Source organism: Salvia splendens, chromosome 17, assembly GCF_004379255.2.
Source record: "Salvia splendens isolate huo1 chromosome 17, SspV2, whole genome shotgun sequence".
In the NCBI taxonomy this organism is placed as follows: Eukaryota; Viridiplantae; Streptophyta; class Magnoliopsida; order Lamiales; family Lamiaceae; genus Salvia; species Salvia splendens.
Window position 1 is genome coordinate 6,815,359 of NC_056048.1, and position 22,846 is coordinate 6,838,204.

The window sequence follows — 22,846 nt, forward strand, 5'->3', positions numbered from 1 at the left end:
TATACTATGTATATGATTAAGCAGTAAATGATTAACAGTTGCAATTCTAGCTTATTTTTAATCATACAAACAATGTAAAGCTCGAGAAACAAGGATGGTTCGATCAAACTAAATCGATAGTTTCTGTAACTCGGTTTCAAGACTAAGCATTAGCATCCTCAACTAAACTGGAAAGAAGGAATTGAGAAGATGGAAAGAATGTGAAGAAGTAGAGACTTGTCATGGTGTACCTTTAATGACTTGACAGTGATCATAACTTTTTCAGTTTTTGGCCTCTCAAACCATTCCAAAATGCGGCAGCATTTACGACTTTCTTACCAGGCAATTGAACCTCCAACACCTACAAGTGGTTACACAAGATTATCGAAACAAAATTTGCAGCACAACATGACCATGAATGTCGACTCATTATCTTGTCATGAAAAGACTGGAATATAGTGCAGGAATACGTAATTAAAGCGATTGCAGAACTATCAATCTTCAATTTTTGTTTTACAAAAAAAACTCACTGATAGTCGTAGGTAAGGAAGCATAGTAAAATAATTAGCGTTCACAATCAACCATCAACTTTAATTGCGTCCCAATATGTAACCGTACCCCATAGATGGCTAACTACAGCAGATAGAAGAACATGACAGCATATTACTATGGCTGTAAAGTTTTGAATCAAAATATTATGACAGCTCACCTCAAGTGCTGTTCCATCACCACATGGGAATATCAATGAGCCTTTTACAAAGATGATATCATCTTTTTCACCATTCCGAATCTCATTATTGTCATGAACTCTTGTAGTTATGATCTTAAGGTCTATGGTGTTCGGTTTATCATTTTTTGGATCAATCACCAAAACTTTGGCTCGAGTTCCTGGCCAACCTGAAAATGCACGAACCTAAAAACTTACATGCAATAAATCCATGTCTATTAATCAAATTGAGAAACAAAATATACCTTGTTGTGAAGGACTGTAGCTTTTTGATCAAAAGAAAGATATGATTCTTCTTGAGTTATCTGCATGAAAAATTAAAATAGCCATTACGGATTGTGTAAATCACAATAGCATGATATGCTGATAGAATTATTGACATTAAAGAAACATTTCAGGACTAACCAAAACATAGAGTACCTTTGGAGCCAATGTAGCTTTAGATTCATCTTGTGGGGTAGCTTTAGTTTTGGCAGAACCATCGAGTATTGATGGAAGTTCACTGATCAGAAGTTTAGATCCTACATTCAAGTGTGTTGTGCATCCAAATATGAATAGGGAGTTAATACTATATACAACCAACTTCTTGTTGCCGCGTTCTTGTAATAATGAGCAATTGAAGAAAGTAAAATACAGTCTAAAGACTCGTGATTTATATAACCATACGCAGAGCATAAGATCCCAGAGACGGAGGACTATATTATTCACTTACTAATAGAAGATAAAGCATACATGTTGGAATGATTCATCTGACAACTTTACGAAAACAGGAACTGAATAGACAGAGGTGTGACAAGTTAACAAGATCTGTATGAGATACATTTGGGTGGGCGATGCCAGTCAGCTCCACTTTTATACTGTAAATAACGAACCTCAAGTAAACGGTCCAGCACAAGAAATGCTAAGCCCATTAATGTGAGATCATTAGCAATGAAATGCATGCAGTGTCATACTTCTAGAAGGGTTCCTATCAAACGATTATGTCATGAATCAGGGAACCTTCACGACATCTAAAACACTAAAAACAAATTTATAACTCAAGTTCGACAAAGCTCCAAAGGTGAGAAGTTTGCGGATACATATAAACAGGAAAAGTTAATGACAAAAATAATGACAAACCTTGAGAAAACAGAAACTCCAACAGCTCTGGTGCCTGCAAAAATATTTCAGAGAGCTTATATGAAAGCAAATTGAATGGGTACACAGTTCTTTTGGTCAAATATTTGAGAGGACATGCTCTGCATACCTTTATTTTATCATCAATTTCCATTTTTTCAAAAGCAATAACAGGGCCAGCATCCAGTTGGCGCACCGTGTATGCTAATGAAACCCCAGTTTCTCGCACACCATCCTGTTGGATTTCATTTATTCAGTCATGCCGTTAAGTCAAAATGGGTCTAGCAAGAAAAAGAAGCACTCAGTTTAGACCTGTAAAGCCCTCTGAACAGGTGCTGCTCCACGATATAGAGGAAGCAAGCTAGGGTGTACGTTGACAGTCCCTACAAGATTGCATTCAAATCTGAGACAGCTAGATGTCAGCTTTTGAGACACAATGTATTCACCATAAAAATGCCAATCAAATAAGTTGATCACAACAGAATGGAAAATAATGATGGAAGATAATCTATAGATGGCATGAAAAAAATGGTGTTTCTGCTGAGAGTCTTCACTACAAGTAATATTATAGGGCTCACAAAAAGTCAGGTATGAGTATACATTGAGATATCAAGACCTTGAACATATGCATTAGATGTACACACATTGTAAATTACACCACTGAATCTGAATTTCTATAAGCCTATCTCTTCCTTATGTTTATGCATAAACACAACATTTCAGTTTTTTTTTCTTGGATGGAAAATGAATTTAAATTTAAAGGCCTCACCACGGAGGACTCAAACATGAGACCTTTGGTCTCAAGCATTACCTCTCTACCACTTGGCCAACTCACACACACAACATTCCAGTTAATATTATGAATACAAGTGCAGAAACATAAGTACATAACCATCATATAGAAGAATAACAACCATTAACAGAGAGAATATTTGGAGTCTTCAGACTAACCCATAGACGGAATATTAAGGAATTTGGTGGGCAAGATATTCCCATATGCAGCAGTGATGCAAAGTTCAGGTTCCAAAGCCTTAAAGCTGCTAAGAAATGATTCCTGCAAGGAGGCGCTATAAATATATTAATCTGTTCCTTCATAGAGGTAATAGAATTAAAGGTTCTTGTACACATATTTTGAACTTCCAGCAGTATCAACTCGATTATTATATTTGCCAAGTTATTTATCGGAAAAAGAATTCTACAAATATATATATCCCATCCATAGTTCTGAGCCAACTAATCAGTGTTACATAAGAGATGCAAGAATCAAAAGAAAAATTCTCTCCTCCAAAGGGATGCACATGGTTCCTTCTCGGAAGGTTTACCCGATAGTTCCTGTTTCCTAACAAAACAATTTTCTTTCTGAGAACTACCTGTTGAAGTGATGATGTGACTTCAGTCTATATCCCCCAATCTCCCTTACGAAGTATAAGTGTACCCAATACCTCATTTTCAATTACAATAAACTCCATGCCCATTAAAATCAGGGTAATAAATTTAGATGAGCATTAGGAGATTTGTTTATTTGGGCCAAAAGTGCAAATGGTTTCTGCAAATATATTAGGGGAACGTGACAGCACACTGCTATTAACTTTTCAAGCAATGATCCACCAAGTTAAAGACTGATAAATCATATCACCAACCTCTCTCAGATGTTAAACTACAGAACACAAGTAGAAAACAGATTCATGTATATAAAAAGGGTCATCAACCAAACTCAACAAAAGTGAACTTGCACAAAAAACGGTGGAAGATATGACAGAATTAGTACATAATTTACCTCACCAGCTTTTATCGGGGTGAAGATCAAATCAGACGGGAAACCTCTGTCGAGAGCATGTTGTGCAACTGGAGAAGGCATCACCTTTCTACCCCTGTCTCTAGCAGATGGTGGCTGGGTGACAATTGCCGTAATCTGAATTATACCAAAATGCAGTCAATAAATGTTAATCATCATAATAAGCTGAATAAATCACAGTGCCAATGCCTTTTACGAGCATTGTTCTCTCAAGTTTGCTGCTTTTTATCACTTATCTCAACTAAAGATGGTAACTTTAGTCCACTTTGAACAAACTGTCAGCGTTAGAACATACTACATTGATATTCCCATCCAAATTACAAGGCTAACCCTATGAAATATTGAACAACAGAAAAATAAATAGAGACTAGTTTATGCGCAAAGGGAAACAGAAATGCAGAGAATAAAGAGTGTTGAACAGGGAAGCACCTCAAATGAGGAATCTGGTGCGGAGGAGGCAGTGAAAAGGGCATCAAGACCGGAAGCGGAAACCTGGAATGGAGAGTCAGTATGAATTAGTAATGTGTGTGTTAGTAATTAATTGGGCATTGTCACAGATAGACAGACTTGAGGAGAGCCCAAGTAGACGAGGCGCTTCTTGTGAGAAGAAGTGGCGGGAGAAGAGGCGGCGGTGCCGAGGCAGTAGAATCGGCGAAGCATCACTGAAGACGATAACATTTTGCTGTAACTCTATTTTCAACGCCAATTTGTGTTTCCCGTATCTTATTGCTCTTACCTTTTTTTACTGGAATTTGTTTTTCACAATAAAATGCAGTATGTAATTTCTTCTTAAAAAGCTGTAGAAGCCTATTCAAATTTCAAATCCAATTTAGTTCTATAAAAGAGCTCTCGAAATCTATCTATACATATATAAAAGCCTAAGTTATAAGAATTTTTATTTTCCCACTCAGTTTCATGAATTTTTATGAGTATATTGTATAAACCTTTTAGCATTTAGAGTGAACTACAAAAATAGTCCTTGGACTATGGGTTTATCTCAAATTTGGTCATTTTGCCATTTTTTGATATTAAAATACCCTTTTGAGCATTTGAACAATTTGATATTTTTACGCTTTTAACATTTTAAATATAGTATTATTTCATTGATGTACTAAATCTGATATTATTTCAAAATTATCATTCTTTTTCTCTTTTATCATCCTTCACTATTAGCTTAAATTTTATAAAATTAAATTTTAAATTTCAATTTTTAAATATCAATAAATTTTTATTAATTATTAAAATTATTAAATACAAAAATTAATAGTCTTAATCAATATTTGATAGTGTCTAATATTTAATCAATAAGGTATGATGACGCCTTAGTTTTAATTAGGGCTGGCAAATCGTGCGGATTAGGTCGTTATCGGGTCAACCTGATAATGACCCAACCCAATAAGGCCTAACCTGAACCCGACCTGTTAAGGAAACTGTAAATCCGAACACGAACCCGACCTGTTACCTTCAAATCCGAACACGACCCGCACCCGACACGAACCCGTTATCGACACAATATAATATGGGTTGACACGACACGATAACAACCCGAACCTGATATTACACGATTAAAACCTAATATTACACGATTAAACCTTAATTTTTAACCTAATTTAAACAATTAAAATTCGTTTTATACTATTTAAACCTAATTTATAAGAAATTAAAAAATTAAAGTAATATATATTTTTTTAAATAATAATAAAAATAATAATATTATTTCTTAATGGGTTACCCGCATCCGACCCGCATCCGACCCGAACCCAACCCGAAATTATCGGGTTCTTAATGGGTCAACCCGATAAGGACACGGATCCAATAAGACTTGACCCAAACCCAATAATTTCGTGCGGATTCGTGTCGGATTATCGTGTCGTGTCGAAAATTGCCAGCCCTAGTTTTAATCAATATTTAATAGTTTTAATCATAAATAGATCATATAACACGATTTATTCTGAAATAAATATGCATCTAATGTAAGACTAATAATTTTCGTTTATTAATTTAAAAACAATCAAAATTAACTAAATTTCAACAGAAATACTCCTATATACTCTCTTCGTCCCCTATTAATCGTCCACTTTAATTCAGGCACGGGTTTTAACAAATGTAAAGGAAAGTGGGTTAAAAAGTTAGTGGAATATGAGTCTCACTTTTATTTATTGGTTTTATAATAAAATGTGGGTAGAATAAGTTAGTGGAATGTGGGATCTACTTACCATTTATCGTAAAAGTGAAAGTGGACAATTAACGGGGGAATGACGAAAATGGCAAAATGGACAATTAATGGGGGACGGAGGGAGTAAAATTTTTAGTAGTATCAAATTTTTAGTCAACTTCATAATATTTAATCACAAGCAATTATAACAACCGAAAAAGGCTAAATAGAATATCTCCTATTTTTACATCATGATTAATATTATTTTTTGTACTTCTTCAAGTCAGCTGAATATTATATTAAATAATAAAAATAATAGTTTTAATCAATATTTATAGTGTCCATGAATTAATAGTTTTAATTAAAAAAATGTATTGATATTTAAAAATTGAAATGTAAAATTTAATTTTATAAAATTAAATCTAATATTGAAATAAAGAAATAAAGTGAAGAATAGCAAAAGGGAAAAAGAATGATAATTTTGAAATAATATCAGATTTAGTACATCAATGAAATAATATCAAATTTAAAATGTTAAAAGTGTAAAAAGATCAAATTGCCCAAATGCTTTAAATGGTATTTTCGTATAAAAAATGGCAAAAGGATCAAATTTGAGATAAACCCTTAGTACAGGGATGTCTAACGATATTTTTAAAGTCTGAGGACTATGGGCGAGATAAACCCATAGTCCAAGGACCATTTTTTTTAGTTCACTCTAGCATTTATTATAGAAATTTAATGTAAGATGCATGACATGATAGGTTGTTATTGAATAAGACACCATTATACATTGGATAATACTACTAAATGAAAACGTGAAGGAGTGTTATTGATGCAATGAATAAGAGATGCTACTCCAAAAATCAATGGTTAACAAATAAATCAATGTATCAAATGGCACAATCACATTAGTTGATAAATATTTTTTTAAACATTTATATATCTTTTATCTATTATATTAAATAATTACAAAAATTATACCAAAATTCATAATTTTTCATCCTCTATAAATAGAAACCACATTTGCTATATTTTTTAATCATACAAATAATATCATTTTCCGTCCTCATATAATCCTTCTTCTTTGGTAGTATAATTTTTAATTTTGTAGTCTTCTTTGTTATTCAGTATTCACTATGAATAATGATGAGAGTAATATATTCTCCGATTCTCAAAATTTATATTACTAATTTTCATCTTATGTTTTGAGCACCAATTATGTATTTTCAATTTCGTATTTCAATTATTGTAATTTACTATGTTGTTTATTTGTTTATTTTATAACTCTCAGTTTATCTTTTATTGTGCGTTCTATAATTTTTTATTATGCAATAATAAATATTTCATGTAATAATATTATTATAAAAAAATAATAAAAACAAATTATAATGATGTGGTCGGATAGTCACTAATAAATCAACAAAAAAATGTATAGTTGAGTTGGATGAATATTAAAATATTATAATTTATTTTTTTGGGTTCTCTTATACATATATATGATATATATGATGTAAAAACTAAATTGTCCATTGTACAAAGCAAAAGCTTGATTGATTGACTGATTTACAATCAATCAAAGATAATAAAAAAGTCCAAAAGTTACATCAATTATATAGCTTCCTAAAGAAGTTTACGTAGCTTTGCACAAAACCTAAATAAAAGGCAGATGTATACATTGAGCCAAAAACTATAAATTTTTTAACATCTGAGTAGAAATAAACCATTGGTTACATTTTTGCCGACTTTGTCAATTCTACATACTCCGTATAAATGGTTTTAAGAAATATAAATGCAGTTTTGAAAATATAATTAAAAAAATCATATAATTTTTTTGCAAATTGGCAGAAACTCTCGTTGATTCCCCCAAAATTTTCCCCAAAAAATTGTTGCTTAATATGTTTGTAGATTATAGATCAGAGATAGATATATTATAAATTTTCTTAGTCTCAACGAAGTTTTCCTACTATGAGGCATATAAGAATTTTCTTAATTAAATTAAATTATAGTAGTGCTTAATAAACCTTTATTTTTAATTTTTACATAATATTTATTGCTCCCCAATACATGTTTTCCAAAAATGGCAATAGGTGGAACATCGAATTCAATACGAGTCCATTATATATAAGTTCAATTTATGTTGCTTTTTTATTAACCTAACTTCGCGCTAATTGTGGAAAAGTTATTTGTGCAAATTGCATCCAATGCAAAATTCGTAAAATATGATATGAAGAAATAAAGTGAGTAAAATATGAAAGACCAAGATCAAATGTGAATATAAAGTAAAAGAGAACAAGATAAAAAAAATGAGTTATAAATTAGAAGTCACTTTTCATTTTAAATATAGGACTATTTTTTATGGATGGTCGGAAGATGTGAGACTATTTTTTGTAGACGAAGATAATATTTAATAAAATGGATGATTTGATAATGAAGCTAAATTGGCCAAATGGGCTATGCAGGCCCAACCCATGCTCGCGATGTCTGAATAATTCAATCACGAAACTTTGAAATTGTTATCCATTTAAAGCGAGTGAATTTATTAGCGGAGTCAGTATTAACTTTTAGACTCTAGATATTGATTCTTTTGTGTTTTTATTAGCAATGGTTATTTAGAATCTTAAAATTATAGATATTATGGGTTCGGGCTTATTTTGTGTTTATTTTGTTTTTATAAAAATTTATTTTCTCTTTATAAATTTAATGCTAATATTTGAGTTTGTGTACATTTGTGATAGGTTGTGTACTATGAAATTAAAGAACAATGTCTCAATTAAAAATACTTATATATATATAGCACCGCGCTATGCGCGGGTGGAAAACTAGTTAAACATAAATATAAGGATGTGGATGTGATCATAAAACAATACATCATCAATTGTATGACCAAAAATGTGTTAAATTAATTTATTACTCCCTCCGTCCCGGATAATTCATCTCACTTTGACCGAGCACGGGTTTTAAGAAATGTAATAAAAAGTGAGTTGAAAAAGTTAGTGAAATGTGGGTCCTACTTTTATATATTAGTTTTATAATAAAATGTGAGTAGGAATAAGTTAGAGCATCCGCAGAGGTGCTCGCTCGCAAGGACGGCGTCCGTGCCGCTGTTCGGCTGACCCCTGCTCGCCGTTGTGCTCTTGCCGCTGGCACGGCGCTGCTTGATGTTTCGAGAACGTCCGTGCCGCTGAGCAGCTGACGTGGCGGTGCCTGATTAGTTGGCAATTTCGTTTTTTCTTTTTTTAAAAAAATCGGATTTAATTTAAAAAATCTGAATTAAATAAAAAAATATTTTCCCACTTCCCAATAAATTATATCCGTTTTCTCCATACTTTTAATATTTTTTTCAATTTTTTTCCCCAAAATTCACATTTTCATCTATAAATACTCTCACTTCCACACCAAAAATTTAAATTAGTTAATTTTAAATTTTTAGTATTTTAATTATGTAATTTTTAATTTTTAGTATTTTAATTATGTAATTTTTAATTTTTTTGTAATTTGTAATAGTATTCCGGATATTTTTAATGCATTTTAATATTGTGGAAATGTTTTTATTTAAATTGAATAATAGAATGTTGGGACCCTTGAGCATGTCCTTGTGGAAGAACATGGATGTGAGTGTTGTGCTCTTGCGTAAGAGCAAAGAGTAAAAAAGTAATAAAAGTAGGTCCGGGCCCACATGCTCTTAGGGCGCGTTTGATTGCCCGGAGATGGCAATATGAGATATGATAGTCATATCGGATTTTGTAAGATATAGCTGATAACCAAGAAGATAGCTTATCTCATGTTAGGCGTTTGGTTGCCCTGAGACAATTAATCAGATAGCTTATATTGTTTTTGTTATGCTCGATCGAAAGTACTGATACCGAGTTCGATTGACAGTTTTACCCTCAAAACAATTGCATAATTCCAAATTGGTCCTCCAAGCCCTAATTCATCCCTACCAAAAATATACTCTACCGCCTAAAATCAAAAATCGAGCGCCATTACTGTCATTTCACTCCAAGAGCGGCCGGCCGACGAACACCATCCCCGAAACGTGGCAGGCAGAGGTTATTGTGATTTGGTTTGTGTTTGTGGATTGATTTAGTTTGTGTTTGTGGATTGATTTGGTTTGTGTTTTTGGATTGATTTTCTGATAGATTCTACATAAATTGCATATAACTCATACCCAAGACTCGGTATCAGTATTAGTTAGCATTATTGCTCTCACAAGTAAAATGTCAGTATTGAGGTTTATTGCTCTTTGTGTTGCGCGACTTAGCTAGTCCGTTTGGGAATCATCTGTTTTGCATGGCTACCCTATTGTAATATCATTGCCTGGGTTGATAGGGTTTCTAATGAACTATCAATCACCTGTTCGTTTACAGCTTGACTGATATGGCCTCACAACACACTGAAGGTAGCGAAGACAATGGAAGCCCAGAAGGTAATAGTCTGTTAGGTTAAGTTCGTTGCTATTTTATTGGAACTCAGAATTATATCCGGCATGCAGTTATATTGGGTGTTTACTGATGGTAGGTAGCAAGGATTTGGGCCCAAACAGAAACGTGAAATCTAATAGGTCGAGACGCATTTGGTCGGCTCATGAGGAAGAAATCCTAATGGCAACTTTAAATGAATTGGCAGCAAACGGCTGGAAGTCCGACAATGGATTTCGCAATGGTTACCTTGTTCGGGCCCGGGAGGCGATCAAGAGTGAATTTCCAAATACCGATATACTGCCACACACGCATATCTACTCAAAGATTACTACTTGGAAGAGGAACTACGGATCACTTAAGACGATGCTTAACTACAGTGGCATTGGCTTCAATTCAGATGGTACCTACCGAATTGAATGTGATGACGAGCAATGGGCGCTATTTTGTAAGGTATGTATTATCTTATGGTAACTACAGCGGTATTGGCTTCACTACGTATCATAAAACATGACTTCATTTATAACCATCACTGATGTTAGTTCCATTTATATAAGAGAATGTAATTGTTAATATTCGTTGTGTGATTGTTTGCGTCTAGAGAGACAGGCATGCCAAGTATATGCGGAACAAATCATGGCCTCAATACGAAGACTGGAAGGAGGTTTTTGGAAATGACCGGGCTGATGGTGAAAACTGTATAGACGTTGGTGCTGCTGCGAGAACCATTTACGGGAACAAAGATGATTCTCCGGTCGCGGATGAGACTCAACCCGCGGATGGGACATCCACTCACATGAGTTTACAGATCTATTTCCTGACATGGTCTTCCCGGAAGGTGTCCTGCCTGAGATGATTGATGAGAGCCAGTCCGCCACCGAAGTAGGAGGGCCTGGATCTGGTGTTGATGTTAGTGTGGGTCCAGGAGGAGAGGCATTAGGGGGGGACAGGAACAACGATAGGGGCTGCTTATGGATCAGGTTCCTTGAGAGGAAAACAAGTTGCCAAAAAGGTGTTTAAGAAGCAAAAAGTAGAAGACAAGATGGATGGAGTTATAACTATCATGGGGCAGATTCACACAGACACAAATGAACGATTGAAAGAGATTTCGAATTGGATTGGGTATGAGTTCGATCTGAGCAACAAGAGGTCGGAGGTCTTTGATCAACTAAAAAGTATTCCCGGCTTATCTCTCAAGATGTGGTTCTATATTTCAAAGAAACTTGTTAAGGAACCCGAACTCCTTGATCTGTTTCGGGGCTTGCCCGAAACTGCTCATGCAGCCTTTGTGTTTGATCTACTGGAAGCCGACGAAAAGCTGTAATCGTTAACATAGGGACCCCATTTCATTTTGCTAATTACTACCTCATTATGTTTGAAATGAGAGAACAATGTAGTGATGTTATTTTGAAACCAGTTAGCAGTTCTAATGAATCTACTCTTATGCATTTGTGTGAAATATTTATGGATATTTTCTTATTTCATTTTGCATAATTACTACCTCATTACGGAACTCAGTGGACAAAATTAAATTGTCAGTTTAGTGGTGCATAATGCATCGGCCAAATATTGAGGAATAAATGCAACAATTCTCGGAATCAACAGCTGGGTTAAGCCAAGGCATATACTGCCAAAACCAAACGCTTGAAACACATTCAATTAGTCTCTGAAAAGGCTAAATTTCAGCAACATATGATGTGTGGTGTTCACCAACTTAGGCTCTGCATTAAAGATGATGTAATAAGACCAATGGGGTTGCAGTGATATGGCTAATCAAGCCATCAGAAACACAGTGGATGCGGAGGTATTCAGCGGTGTTAAATAAACCTTACCAAGGCTAGACATCACCACATCTCAGAGTGTTTTCATTCATGGCCAACGACCGAGTCATTGAGTACTTACGAATGCCGTCCTTCATCAGGACGTTTTCCGAAGCTACTAGTTTGAATGAGTTGGTAATGTTTTTGGTCGTTCTCTGTTTTGTGCTCACAACGTCGACTTGTTAATGCTTAACCTAAGTGTTTGTTCATTATATGTGTAGCGCATTCCACCAGAATTTGTGGCTCTTCATGGTGCTAACCTACCTTTCGACTGCCACCTAATCACGCTGCTAGGAAGGAGGATTTTCCCAGTTCGTGTGTTGAATATTGCGAGAGGCTGCCATTTCCACGCTGGCTGGTCAGACTTTCGGATCACCAACGAAATTGTTCACCATGATGTGCTTACTTTTACCATGGTCGACGCGGGGGTATTCCTTGTGAAGCGCTATAACCCAAGAACTGGATGTCCTCCTCTCGGTGATCTACAAGGTGCATTATATAACCGAATAAAGTACGTTACTAGGTGGTCGTTGCCTCTGACTTTCCTTTTTTTCTCATTAAATTTATACGAAGCCACTGGATATGGAGACTCCGACCATAGTGATGCCCCGGATGTGGATACATCGGACGACTACGTGCCAACGCAATCAGAGGGTGGGGACTCGTCGGACGGTGACGACTATGCTTCGGACGCAGGGGTATTGGATGAGGATGGTTGCCCGACGTTCACCGTTACGCTTGATTCGTCGAACATCAACAGCACACTGGAGATTCCAATGGTTTTTTGGCGCCGCCACATTCGAATGATTTCCCTTCAAGACTCGGTGTACTTCAATGTAAACGGTGACTGCTGGTACATCATTCTCGACCACAACGACACCAAGATCTGGCTAGAGACGTTTCAAGGAACGTAACAATCTAGTGGTTGGTGTGTGGTGCCACTTCAAACTCATTGATCGGACTGAGGTTCAGTTTTATGTGTGGTTTGATCGGCCTTGAGAGGTTCCTTTGTTTGCAGCTTCAGTGAAATACCTATCTAATATGAAGTATGTATGATGTTAGTGTGTTATGACTGAACTAGCGTGTACTGTGGGTGAGTATAGTTCACCAAATTTTCTTAATCGGCTTGCTATTTTGAATCCCAAACTTCGTTTAACGCCGCCTAAATACAGTTAGCTCCATATGACTTCGTATATTATTGTGTATAAGAAAAGCATGTGATCATGAGCCCATAACAAATTAATAGCATGGTGGTAATTATATGAGCTGGTATGAACCTCACAAAACATAACAAATAACTTAAATAATACGGACCCTCCAATCAACTTGACTATAAAACAATGACCATCAGAAAATGGGAAAAAATTGAAGCCTCTGCATTGTGGAATAAAATGTCTTACAGCTTGAATAAGGTGAAAATAAGTAATGAATTATAAAAAAATACAAGAAAGTAACTTCACTTTGCACAACCTATCTCAACACTGAAAAGAATAAGGTGTCCATTTGCATAGGCATTCAAACTTGTCCATTATTTCTGTCTCCCCACATTTCCATTGCAAGATCATCCCTTTTTTGGGTCCATAATGCCGATGGTTCCACGCTACTGATATTATCACCATATAACAAAGGATCGTTGACAGTTTCATCATCAATATCAGCCTCATTAACCAGCTCAGCCTCGACGGGATCAACTACCATTTCACTTCGTATATAATTGTGTAGAAGAAAGCATGCGATTATGAGCCCAGTTTGAACATCTATCGGATAAAAGCTTGTTGACCTTAGGATTCCCCATCGCATCTTCAGCACCGCGAATGATCTTTCGATGACATTCCTCGCCTTGGAGTTTCTAAGGTTGAAAAGCTCTTCCGGTGTTTGGGGTGCTTGCCTTCCGACCCCCCATTCCTTGAGATGGTAGCGGACACCTTTGTACGGTGTCAAGAAACCTTCGGCATTTGGGTATGCTTGATCACATAGATAGTAACATCCTGAAAAATGCAAGACATGTACATTCTCAAAGTAAAGGGGTGTAACAAGTTGTAAGTATGATAAATTTATTATAAAATCGTGCATACAACACCTTTGGGTACTTTCAGACCTAAAGGTCGGCTGATTGCATCCCTTAAAATCCTTGAATCGGCTGCCAAGCCTTCCCAGCCAGGAAGGAGGTAAGTGAATCTGAGCTGGGGGTCACACACGACTAGTGTATTAGTGGTAATGTGACCTTTTCGATTACGGTACCGGGGAACGTCAGCAATTGGGACACGCACATTGATGTAAGTCCCATTCAAAGCACCTAAGCAACCCTGCAAGCACATTTCAAACCACATTCATGATCCGGATATCCAAAATTTCTGTAAGCATCTCAATGTCAACGTACCGTGAACCATTTCCATCTACGATCAGTGCAAGCCTCATCTATTGGGATGGGCTTCACCAAAAAAGGTTGTGAAGCGTGAGAACTCCATGGAGTACAGTGTGGATATATTTGGAGACGGTTTGAGATGATCACATGAAATTGTGACCTACTATGCGGGATTTTTTGTGATGAACAAGCGCACACAGGAATATAGCCACTTGTTCTTCAACAGTCACTTGTCTCTGGTCCACTAGGCCTACCCGGTCACGGAGAATACGACATAGACGCCCAAAGGTATTCCTATCCATTCTCAAATTATCCACACAAGCTCTATCTGTCACACGCACAAGCCTATCTAGTAGACATACACCGTTTACGCTTGCGATTTTGCGGGAAAATTAATGTGATCATCAAAGATATGAGAAGCATGTTAATTTGGTGGTTCCGTATAATCTCTTCTATCAGAAACACCACGGTGGTCAGGTTATTCTGTGGACATACAAGCAATTGCAAACAATATGGATGGAAACAAAATCTTGTCCAAATTATAAAACACAGAAGATAGCCTTCAACTACTAACCAAGGTCGAACACGTGCATACTGTCAACGTAACTGGAGAACAAACACAACATATTCCACTCGATTCAAAACCTAATACCGATATCATAACCATTTACGGGAACCAGATTTCATACCTTTCGAGAATCCTCGGCGTTACCCATTCAAAACCGACGCCGATTTCAGACCTCCAGATTGTATATGAATTCGATTAGCAAGACGCTGCGACAATTCATCCAAGCATTAACCGAAATAATGCAATTCAATACCATGAACCCAACAAACAATTGAGAACAAAATTATGCAATTCATCCAAGCATTAACCGAAATAAAGTGCTAACCTCTGCAAAATTGAACGCGAATGAAGGGAATTAAATCTGTCCGCTTACAAGTTCCTCATTCATGAGCCGATTGCAGCTTCAGCCCCAAATTGATTTACAAATAATAAAGGGTCTTTTGGGCAATCACACAACTCACATTCAATTTCTCACAATCGGGAAACATGGCATACGACCGTATCGGAGGTGAGAACCGCGACAACCATATACACAAAAACGTGGGTGGTATCTTAATTACAACCGGGTCGGTGGTTGAATACCGGGTATTCAGGTATGCTTATCAGGGCAATCAAATACTATACACGCCCTAGATAAGAGGGCTTATCTTACCCTCTCAGGGCAATCAAACGAACCCTTAGTGGAATATGGGGTTTAGTAGTCCACTACTAAAAATGGTAAAAATCGAAATGAGACAAATTATGTGAGACGGAGCGAAATGGAAAAATGAGATAAATTATATGGGATGGAGGGAGTATCATGTTTTATTGGATTTTTGATTAAAAACTAAACATTAATAGCGTTTATGTTGGTTAAATTGCCAAGCAAATTGCGTACATTTTTTTTTTCTTTTTCAAAAATTTAGAAATTGCCGAACCAATCGCTAGCATTCCCATTAACTAAAAGGACTTGAGATCCATTTTCGAATCCCCAGGGACCATTTCCGAATTAACATAAATCCATAGACGTCGCATAACCCCTATTCAACTGTAGCAAGAAAACCCAATCTCATTTTCTCTGCCGAAGAATTTTAGCGGAAAAAGCCGTAGACAGAGAGATATGGAGCTGGGTTGTCTAACATTCGCCGCAGCCTCATCCACTCCTACCTCAGCCTCCTTCCTGCGCCGCCAGCCTCCAACTTTCCCGCAACCCCACGATAGTTGCCACCACTTACTTCGCCTAAGCGCCGCTAACGTTAGTAGCAGTAGCCAAAATAACGATAGCAGCAGAGGAAATCTCTCCGCCAAAGCGTCGAAACAGAGCATATCGAGCCAGTGGGACGTGTCTAATTATGCAGCTCCGTCATGGCTGCCGCGATTCGAAGAGCTTGACACCACCAACATGCTCCTGCGCCAGCGAATTATCTTCCTGGGCTCCCAGGTTTTCCCTATTTCATCTATCCTTGCTATTAATTTGAATTCTGGGATGGGATTTCTGTGTTGATTATTCCGCCCAGCCCTTTATGCTTGCACAAAAATGAGCTTTGCACCTCTTTCTTCGCATAATGACATTGTTATTTTCAATAATTTGGCTGAAATATGGATAAGTAAATGGGTTGTTTAATGTAGATTGTTATGCTGTCCAAAATCAAGCTAAAAGGTGGATTTTGGTTTTGTGTGGTTTAGTTAAGTAATTCCAATTGATTTGTGATGGACTTCATCTGATCCTCCCCTTGGAAACTGTTTGTCGACGAACAGATAGATGATGTGACCGCAGACTTCGTCATAAGTCAGCTGTTGTTGCTAGATTCCGAAGATCAGAAGAAAGACATCAGAATGTTTATTAATTCACCTGGTGGCTCTGTTACTGCTGGTGAGTTCCCAGATATGCAGTGTCTTTCCTTGAAGATTATGCTTTAGTGGAATAATTTAGAATCTCAGATGACTAATGACATTTGGCCCAACATTTGGTTTTGGAAAGAGGATAGTATTTTATGGTTTTTGCTTATATTTGACAAAGCTTAACTTGAGAATGCCAACAATATTAACAATCTGTGACTGCCTGGAGTTGTTGTATGGCATTTTAAGGATTGGTTTGGGAGTTTGGAATGGGAAACAATATGAGTCATTAACATTCGGTAGTACTTGGTGAAAACAGCTGTAAACAGCACGAACCACTTCCAATTGAACATATCATATCCATAGCTTCTTTCGTAGTATATGCTAATCATTTTGTGGGTTTGACATACAGTGCGTTTGGTGATTATGCTTTGGTAGGAATGTTATCGTTGTCATTCAGACTTGTGCTATTTGTTCATAATACATGTTATATGATCTATATCTTGGCATAAGATTCTGTTATGAGACCTATTACAGTTGATGGGATTGAAATGAGGAATATATGCAAGCAAGAAAGCAATTATAATTGTTTCCAGGAAAACAGAAATCAACTTTTGCAGAGAGTTCATTTTCTTGGACATTTGTGTACTCCCATTAGAATGTTTTTATTAAACTAAGGTGCTAGGCAATGCATTTTCACATACTTTCTAAGTGCATAATGAATACCATTAGCTTTTCAATGTGTATAATGATAACAGTTCCTTGAATTATGTTTTAAACTAGTGAAGTCCCTTGTGTAGGAATGGGTATATACGATGCCATGAAATTGTGCAAGGCAGATGTATCTACCATTTGCATGGGTCTTGCCGCATCCATGGGAGCTTTCCTCCTGGCCTCTGGTACTAAAGGAAAGAGGTTCTGCATGCCAAATGCTAGAGTGATGATCCATCAGCCTCTTGGAACATCTGGTGGAAAAGTATGTTCACATCTTTATTCCTTTTTGTGCTCGTCTCTAATCTTATTTATATCAGTAATAAGCGAGATGAAGTGCTGATAATGTTGAGAGGAACATGGCGATATTGTGGCCAATGTTATAAGATGACTGATGGCAACATTTCTTTATATATTTTAATGACTTAGCTATGGAAGTTTTGGTATGATTAGAGGAATCAATAGTTTCAAACACTATATATAAACTCAAATTGCTACCATCAATAAACATGTGTATAAAGCAGGGACATTCCCCAGCCTCCCATAAAAAAGAAAGTTGTAGGCATATTGCAATTGATATGAATTGTATTTCCGAAATTGAAATGCTTTGGAAGTAGGAAGCCAGTTTCATACTGCAGTTTGTCTAAAAAGATTGTTAGAGGGCATGCAAGACGCATTCTGCTTCAATGGCTTAACCTTCTTTTCCCTTTCTTGTCATAGGATGACTCTACTCACGTCAAATGAAGTATCAGTTAGGTCTTAGAATCTACTTGTTCTGTAGAAGAACACAGTGTTCAAGTTTACACACCTCAGTAACTTGCTTTTTGTAGCATAAAAAACATATCCCTTTTACATGTATATGCACGAATCATTCATATCAGATCGATACCAGGGTGGTCATGTCCTTAAGATACTCAAATGCCATAATGCATTTAGTAGCTTTCCAATGGGATTAAAGGACTGCTCTACAGTTATTGAGGGACTGATCATTATATGATCATTGTAGGCTCACAGTATCTTGTTGCTTGTCTTCCATTCATACTTAATCTAGGCTCACCATACCTTGTTGCATGTCTTCCTTCTAGGCTACGGAGATGAGCATACGCATCAGAGAAATGTCTTATCACAAAGTGAAGCTGAACAAGATATTATCACGAGTCACAGGGAAGCCTGAATCACAGGTTGGCTATTAAGCTCCCAGGAAACCTAGCCTTGTCTCTTTCATGGTTTTTACCTGTGCTCATGTGGTTGTGTGCTTTTGTAGATTGAGATAGATACAGACCGTGATAACTTTATGAGCGCCTGGGAGGCAAAGGAATATGGGTTGGTGGATGAAGTCGTGGATGATGGAAAACCTGGCCTTGTGGCACCAACTGGAGATACTTCGCCCCCTCCCAAAACACGAGTTTGGGATCAATGGAAAGTCGAAGGCAGTAAAAAAGCCAAGAAGAATCTACCCTCTGAGGAAAGGATGCTGCAAAACGGAGTCGTTGTTGGTGAATGAAGTACCAATAATTCAGTGACAGAGGATCGACGGCCTGAAAGAGAGTTTAGATGTTCTTCACGTCATTTACTAGTCTCATGTTATGGATTGCAACCGATTGGCGAATCAAGTAGTAATATCATTTTTACTGTTTGTAATTAGACAAATTTATCAGAAATTGGTGAAGATTGTAACATGGAAACTGAGTTAGACAGTATGTTCAAATCTTATCCCATGGATTTTGATGATTTGCCTAGTTATATAATGTTGCATCTTCATTAACAGTCCATATGTATAATTTTTGATGTGTCCATAACTTCATTGCATGATTTTATTGGCACATTTCTAAGAATAAGGTTAATCTAGCAACTAAATTCTAAAAATGAAGTGTTTTTTTTCTACTTTTAAAAATGGGTGTTACGGAGAATGCATAACTAGCAAATTACTAGAATGCGTAAATGGGCGTTATGTATTCGGAGAATGCATAACTAGCTAATTACTACTAGCAAATTACTAGAATGCGTAAATGGGCGTTATGTATTCGGAGAATGCATAACTAGCTAATTACTAGAATGCGTAACTGGCTAAATATGCATTCTCCAAATGCATAACTGAGTTGGATAAAATAAAATAACCAAATGCTATATGATATTGATATTGGGACATTCGTTGTGGATAACCTAAGTAAAATCTATTCTTACTCAATTCTTGGCAAATTACTATATAGTATTTTAAAACAAAGCTACAAACTACACAAAATGGTAAATCACACTTGAAAACCAGCTTGATAATTACGGTTCTTGTGATTAGAGCACCCGCATCGCGTCTCGATGCGGGCTCGATCTCGTCTCGGAGAGACGAGACCGCGATGCAGGAGCGCCGTCTCATCCCATTGCGTCCCACAACTTGATAATTCCGGTTCTTGTAATTTTCGTGGTTTTTAATGATTTTATGAATTATTAGTATTAATTTAATATTTCAATGAAATATTAATTGAATTTGTTGGAAATAAAAATAAAAAATGAAATTGAATGAATAGTTAATGGATGAGATGGTTAAGAGATGGAGGGATGCAGGTGGTGTCTCTTAGTTAAGAGATTGGGTAAAAAGTGCAGTGAGTGAGGCCCATAAATAGTAAATGGATGAGACGGTTAAGAGACGGTATTGAGACAGGGATGCGGATGGCATTATGCAAACTATAATTAAAAAGTCAAATAGGAGAGACTCCAACAATTAAAAAAATAGTGGATTTCAAACCTGAGACGTGACGTTTGATGTTAGAAATACCTAATATACTCATGTTACCAACATAAATTCAGATATATGTTACTAACATTAGCTTCTTATAATAATGAAGTAGCAGTATTTTATTTTACCCAAATCTAGAGTTGTTGACAAGAATAAGAAAGAAAGTGAAGGCAACAAATATTCTGTTTGGAGGCATTACGCTATAGACGCAAGTTGAAGTCTTCACGATTCTATTCTCTTTTCTCCCAAGTATCCTTCACCTCACGAGCACAACACAACCCATTGGTTCAAGTTATACATTTTCTAAATATGACCTATAATACTAGCTAACAAAATCATTTATAGTAAAAAATTTCTGAAAATAACAAAATGAGGTATAATTACTCTCCCATGTCCGCTAATTAATTGCTATATAAACTTATTTTTGGCATATATATGCAAATTATAGATCAATTTCCTATTGAATATTTTTGGTGCAATTTAAATTACCCTAATTAACGCACCCGAGGAAAAAATAATTGATATCAAAACCATGCACGTAGCTAAGCTTTTTTTAATTAGGTTTTGTCACGATGATATTAATTATCCTCTCACAGTCGACCATAATTACAATTTATAGACTACATGCTATAGATACGTAACAATGACATAGTCCAAGAAGAGACAATATTTTCTATTAAAAAAATACATATTCGATCTAAATCTAATTGATCCATTTACTTAATCACACATCTGATGATGCCACACCAAAGGTAAAACAAATTATATAAATCGGTCAGAATTCTAAAAAATATAGTACTTCCCTAATTAATTAATTAATTAGATCTTGAATATTGTTATATAGATACATGTGTGTATGGGATAAAGGTTTGGTGTCTCATGAGAATTAAAATTTTCATGAGAACGTGTAAAGTTATTACATTCAGTCATTCATCATAAAATTAATCAGGGTTGCATAAAAATAAACTTTTTGTCACTAATGAGATTCAAACTCAAGCAATGCAGTATTAATTTATCATTAGATCTTCGCAATAGAAGAGATAAATTGGTTCTCTGTTTTCAATTTAAATAAGAGTTTTCATTTTATAAACCTCTTATTATCCTGTCGAGATAGATCAAATTGAGAACAATTTTTGTGACTAAATTATGCATCTAACATTAATGATAATAAATTGATCTTTAATTAGATGATGAATTATCTTTATTGCGGAAAAATTAAACTTGCAAAAATTGTATAGTACATATGCATGGTATGTGTGATGAGTTGCTTGCTTCTTAAGGTGTAGAGCAAGACATTACATCACGCCACATGCATTTTCAGTTATATGAAGAATTCTTTGAATGCTGGCATTCATTATCATTAATTACTTAACTGGAAGATACTAATCATTAATTTATACACTTCCCTATGAAGGTAGACCTCATAAATTAATTGAAACATGTATATTTCTCCTATGCATTAACATTTTGTAAAACGATAGACATTAGTGGAAAAGATTGTTACTCTAATTGTATATATACGACGTCGTTTTCATGAAAACTTAAGAAGATTCAATAACTGCATATGTATACTTATCAGTTTCATTAATTAATAAGTTGGAATCGCAGCATCAGTATTATACATATCTTGTTCTACTCAAACACTTTACCAACTCATCTCAAACTAAAACAATCCAGCATTAATGTTAGAACACCCTAGAAAGTATGAAGTTGATGAAAAATTAACTTAATTAGATAGTTGTTCATTTTAAAGGTACAAACGATTAATTAAATTAAATTAAATTCTTTGACAAAATTGACTATTTTTTTACTTGCTCACGCAACGGAATTCTTTGCTGTGAATTAGGGTGTGATTATGCAATATCTCACTTCAAAGCAACTTCATACAAATACTTGAAAGCAAATCAACACATGGCCCACTCAATATATTCAATTTCAGTTCGAAAATAACTTAAATCTCATACGCCATCTTCTAGATTTCTCATGTCTACACACCACACATATTCCTCTATTACAAATAGTGTTTCATATTTCTACTCGAAAATTTTATTAGGGTTTTCCACGTGGCATGTATCATCTCATGCACACACCTCTCTCTCTATCTATATATATTATATGCATAAACAACTCAAACCCTCTCAAATTAATTTGCAGTATAATTCCTCAAAAATGGCAACAACAACAACTTTCTTACCGGCAAACCCTAAATTACCCCAAAAACGAATTTCCACGATGAGAAACGGCGTCGTAAATAAAAGGTTTGCGATCAAGGCGCAGCAAGGTGGAGAGGAGGGGAAATCGGTTGACGAGAACATGATCGTGCTGAGAATGAGGATCAAGAAGATGAAGGTGATCGAGAGCGTTGGTGGTGGAGAAGGAGAAGGAGAAGAAGGGGTGGTGGCGGCGCCGGAATGGAAGGAGTGGGAGAAGAGGGTTTTCACGCACTACCACGAGGGGGTTTTGGATACGGTGGGGTTGTTGCAGTCGTATCTCATGAATACGCGACCAAGCGTGGCGTTGGGGATGTTGGCGCTGATCGCGATGACGGTTCCTTTCTCGACGTCTGTCGTCGTCGCTAATGCGCTCAAGGTGGCTAAGGGATTGCTCGCCGGAAGCCATGTTTGTATAGATATTGATTTTTAG

At 36.1% G+C, this 22,846-nt stretch overlaps 4 protein-coding genes across 5 annotated transcripts; 2 read left to right on the plus strand and 2 right to left on the minus strand.

The window, feature by feature from the left end:
* Positions 1-13: 13 nt before the first annotated feature.
* On the minus strand, positions 14-4,382 carry LOC121773320 (methionyl-tRNA formyltransferase-like). 2 transcript variants are annotated; one of them, XM_042170151.1, is made up of 11 exons: positions 4,185-4,379; positions 4,047-4,109; positions 3,600-3,734; positions 2,774-2,876; positions 2,135-2,205; positions 1,953-2,057; positions 1,826-1,859; positions 1,127-1,227; positions 952-1,011; positions 689-892; positions 14-340 (listed from the first exon to the last, which is right to left on the minus strand). In XM_042170151.1, exons 1-11 carry the CDS (start codon positions 4,293-4,295, stop codon positions 251-253), a joined length of 1,077 nt encoding a protein of 358 aa, XP_042026085.1. In that variant the 5' UTR covers positions 4,296-4,379; the 3' UTR covers positions 14-250. The 2 variants fall into 2 exon arrangements, with proteins under 2 accessions (XP_042026085.1, XP_042026084.1); XM_042170150.1 differs by having other exon boundaries at positions 1,826-2,057; positions 4,185-4,382.
* A 9,095-nt stretch (positions 4,383-13,477) lies between these two features.
* On the minus strand, positions 13,478-14,677 carry LOC121774228 (putative nuclease HARBI1). Its single transcript, XM_042171136.1, has 4 exons — positions 14,540-14,677; positions 14,391-14,441; positions 14,091-14,316; positions 13,478-13,998 (listed from the first exon to the last, which is right to left on the minus strand). Exons 1-4 carry the CDS (start codon positions 14,675-14,677, stop codon positions 13,526-13,528), a joined length of 888 nt encoding a protein of 295 aa, XP_042027070.1. The 3' UTR covers positions 13,478-13,525.
* A 1,258-nt stretch (positions 14,678-15,935) lies between these two features.
* LOC121773503 (ATP-dependent Clp protease proteolytic subunit 3, chloroplastic-like) lies at positions 15,936-19,215 on the plus strand. Its single transcript, XM_042170379.1, has 5 exons — positions 15,936-16,363; positions 16,681-16,795; positions 17,562-17,737; positions 18,558-18,653; positions 18,737-19,215. The coding sequence occupies exons 1-5, from the start codon at positions 16,043-16,045 to the stop codon at positions 18,974-18,976; spliced, it is 948 nt and encodes a 315-aa protein (XP_042026313.1). The 5' UTR covers positions 15,936-16,042; the 3' UTR covers positions 18,977-19,215.
* A 3,220-nt stretch (positions 19,216-22,435) lies between these two features.
* On the plus strand, positions 22,436-22,846 carry LOC121774229. Its single transcript, XM_042171137.1, has one exon. The coding sequence runs from the start codon at positions 22,436-22,438 to the stop codon at positions 22,844-22,846; it is 411 nt and encodes a 136-aa protein (XP_042027071.1).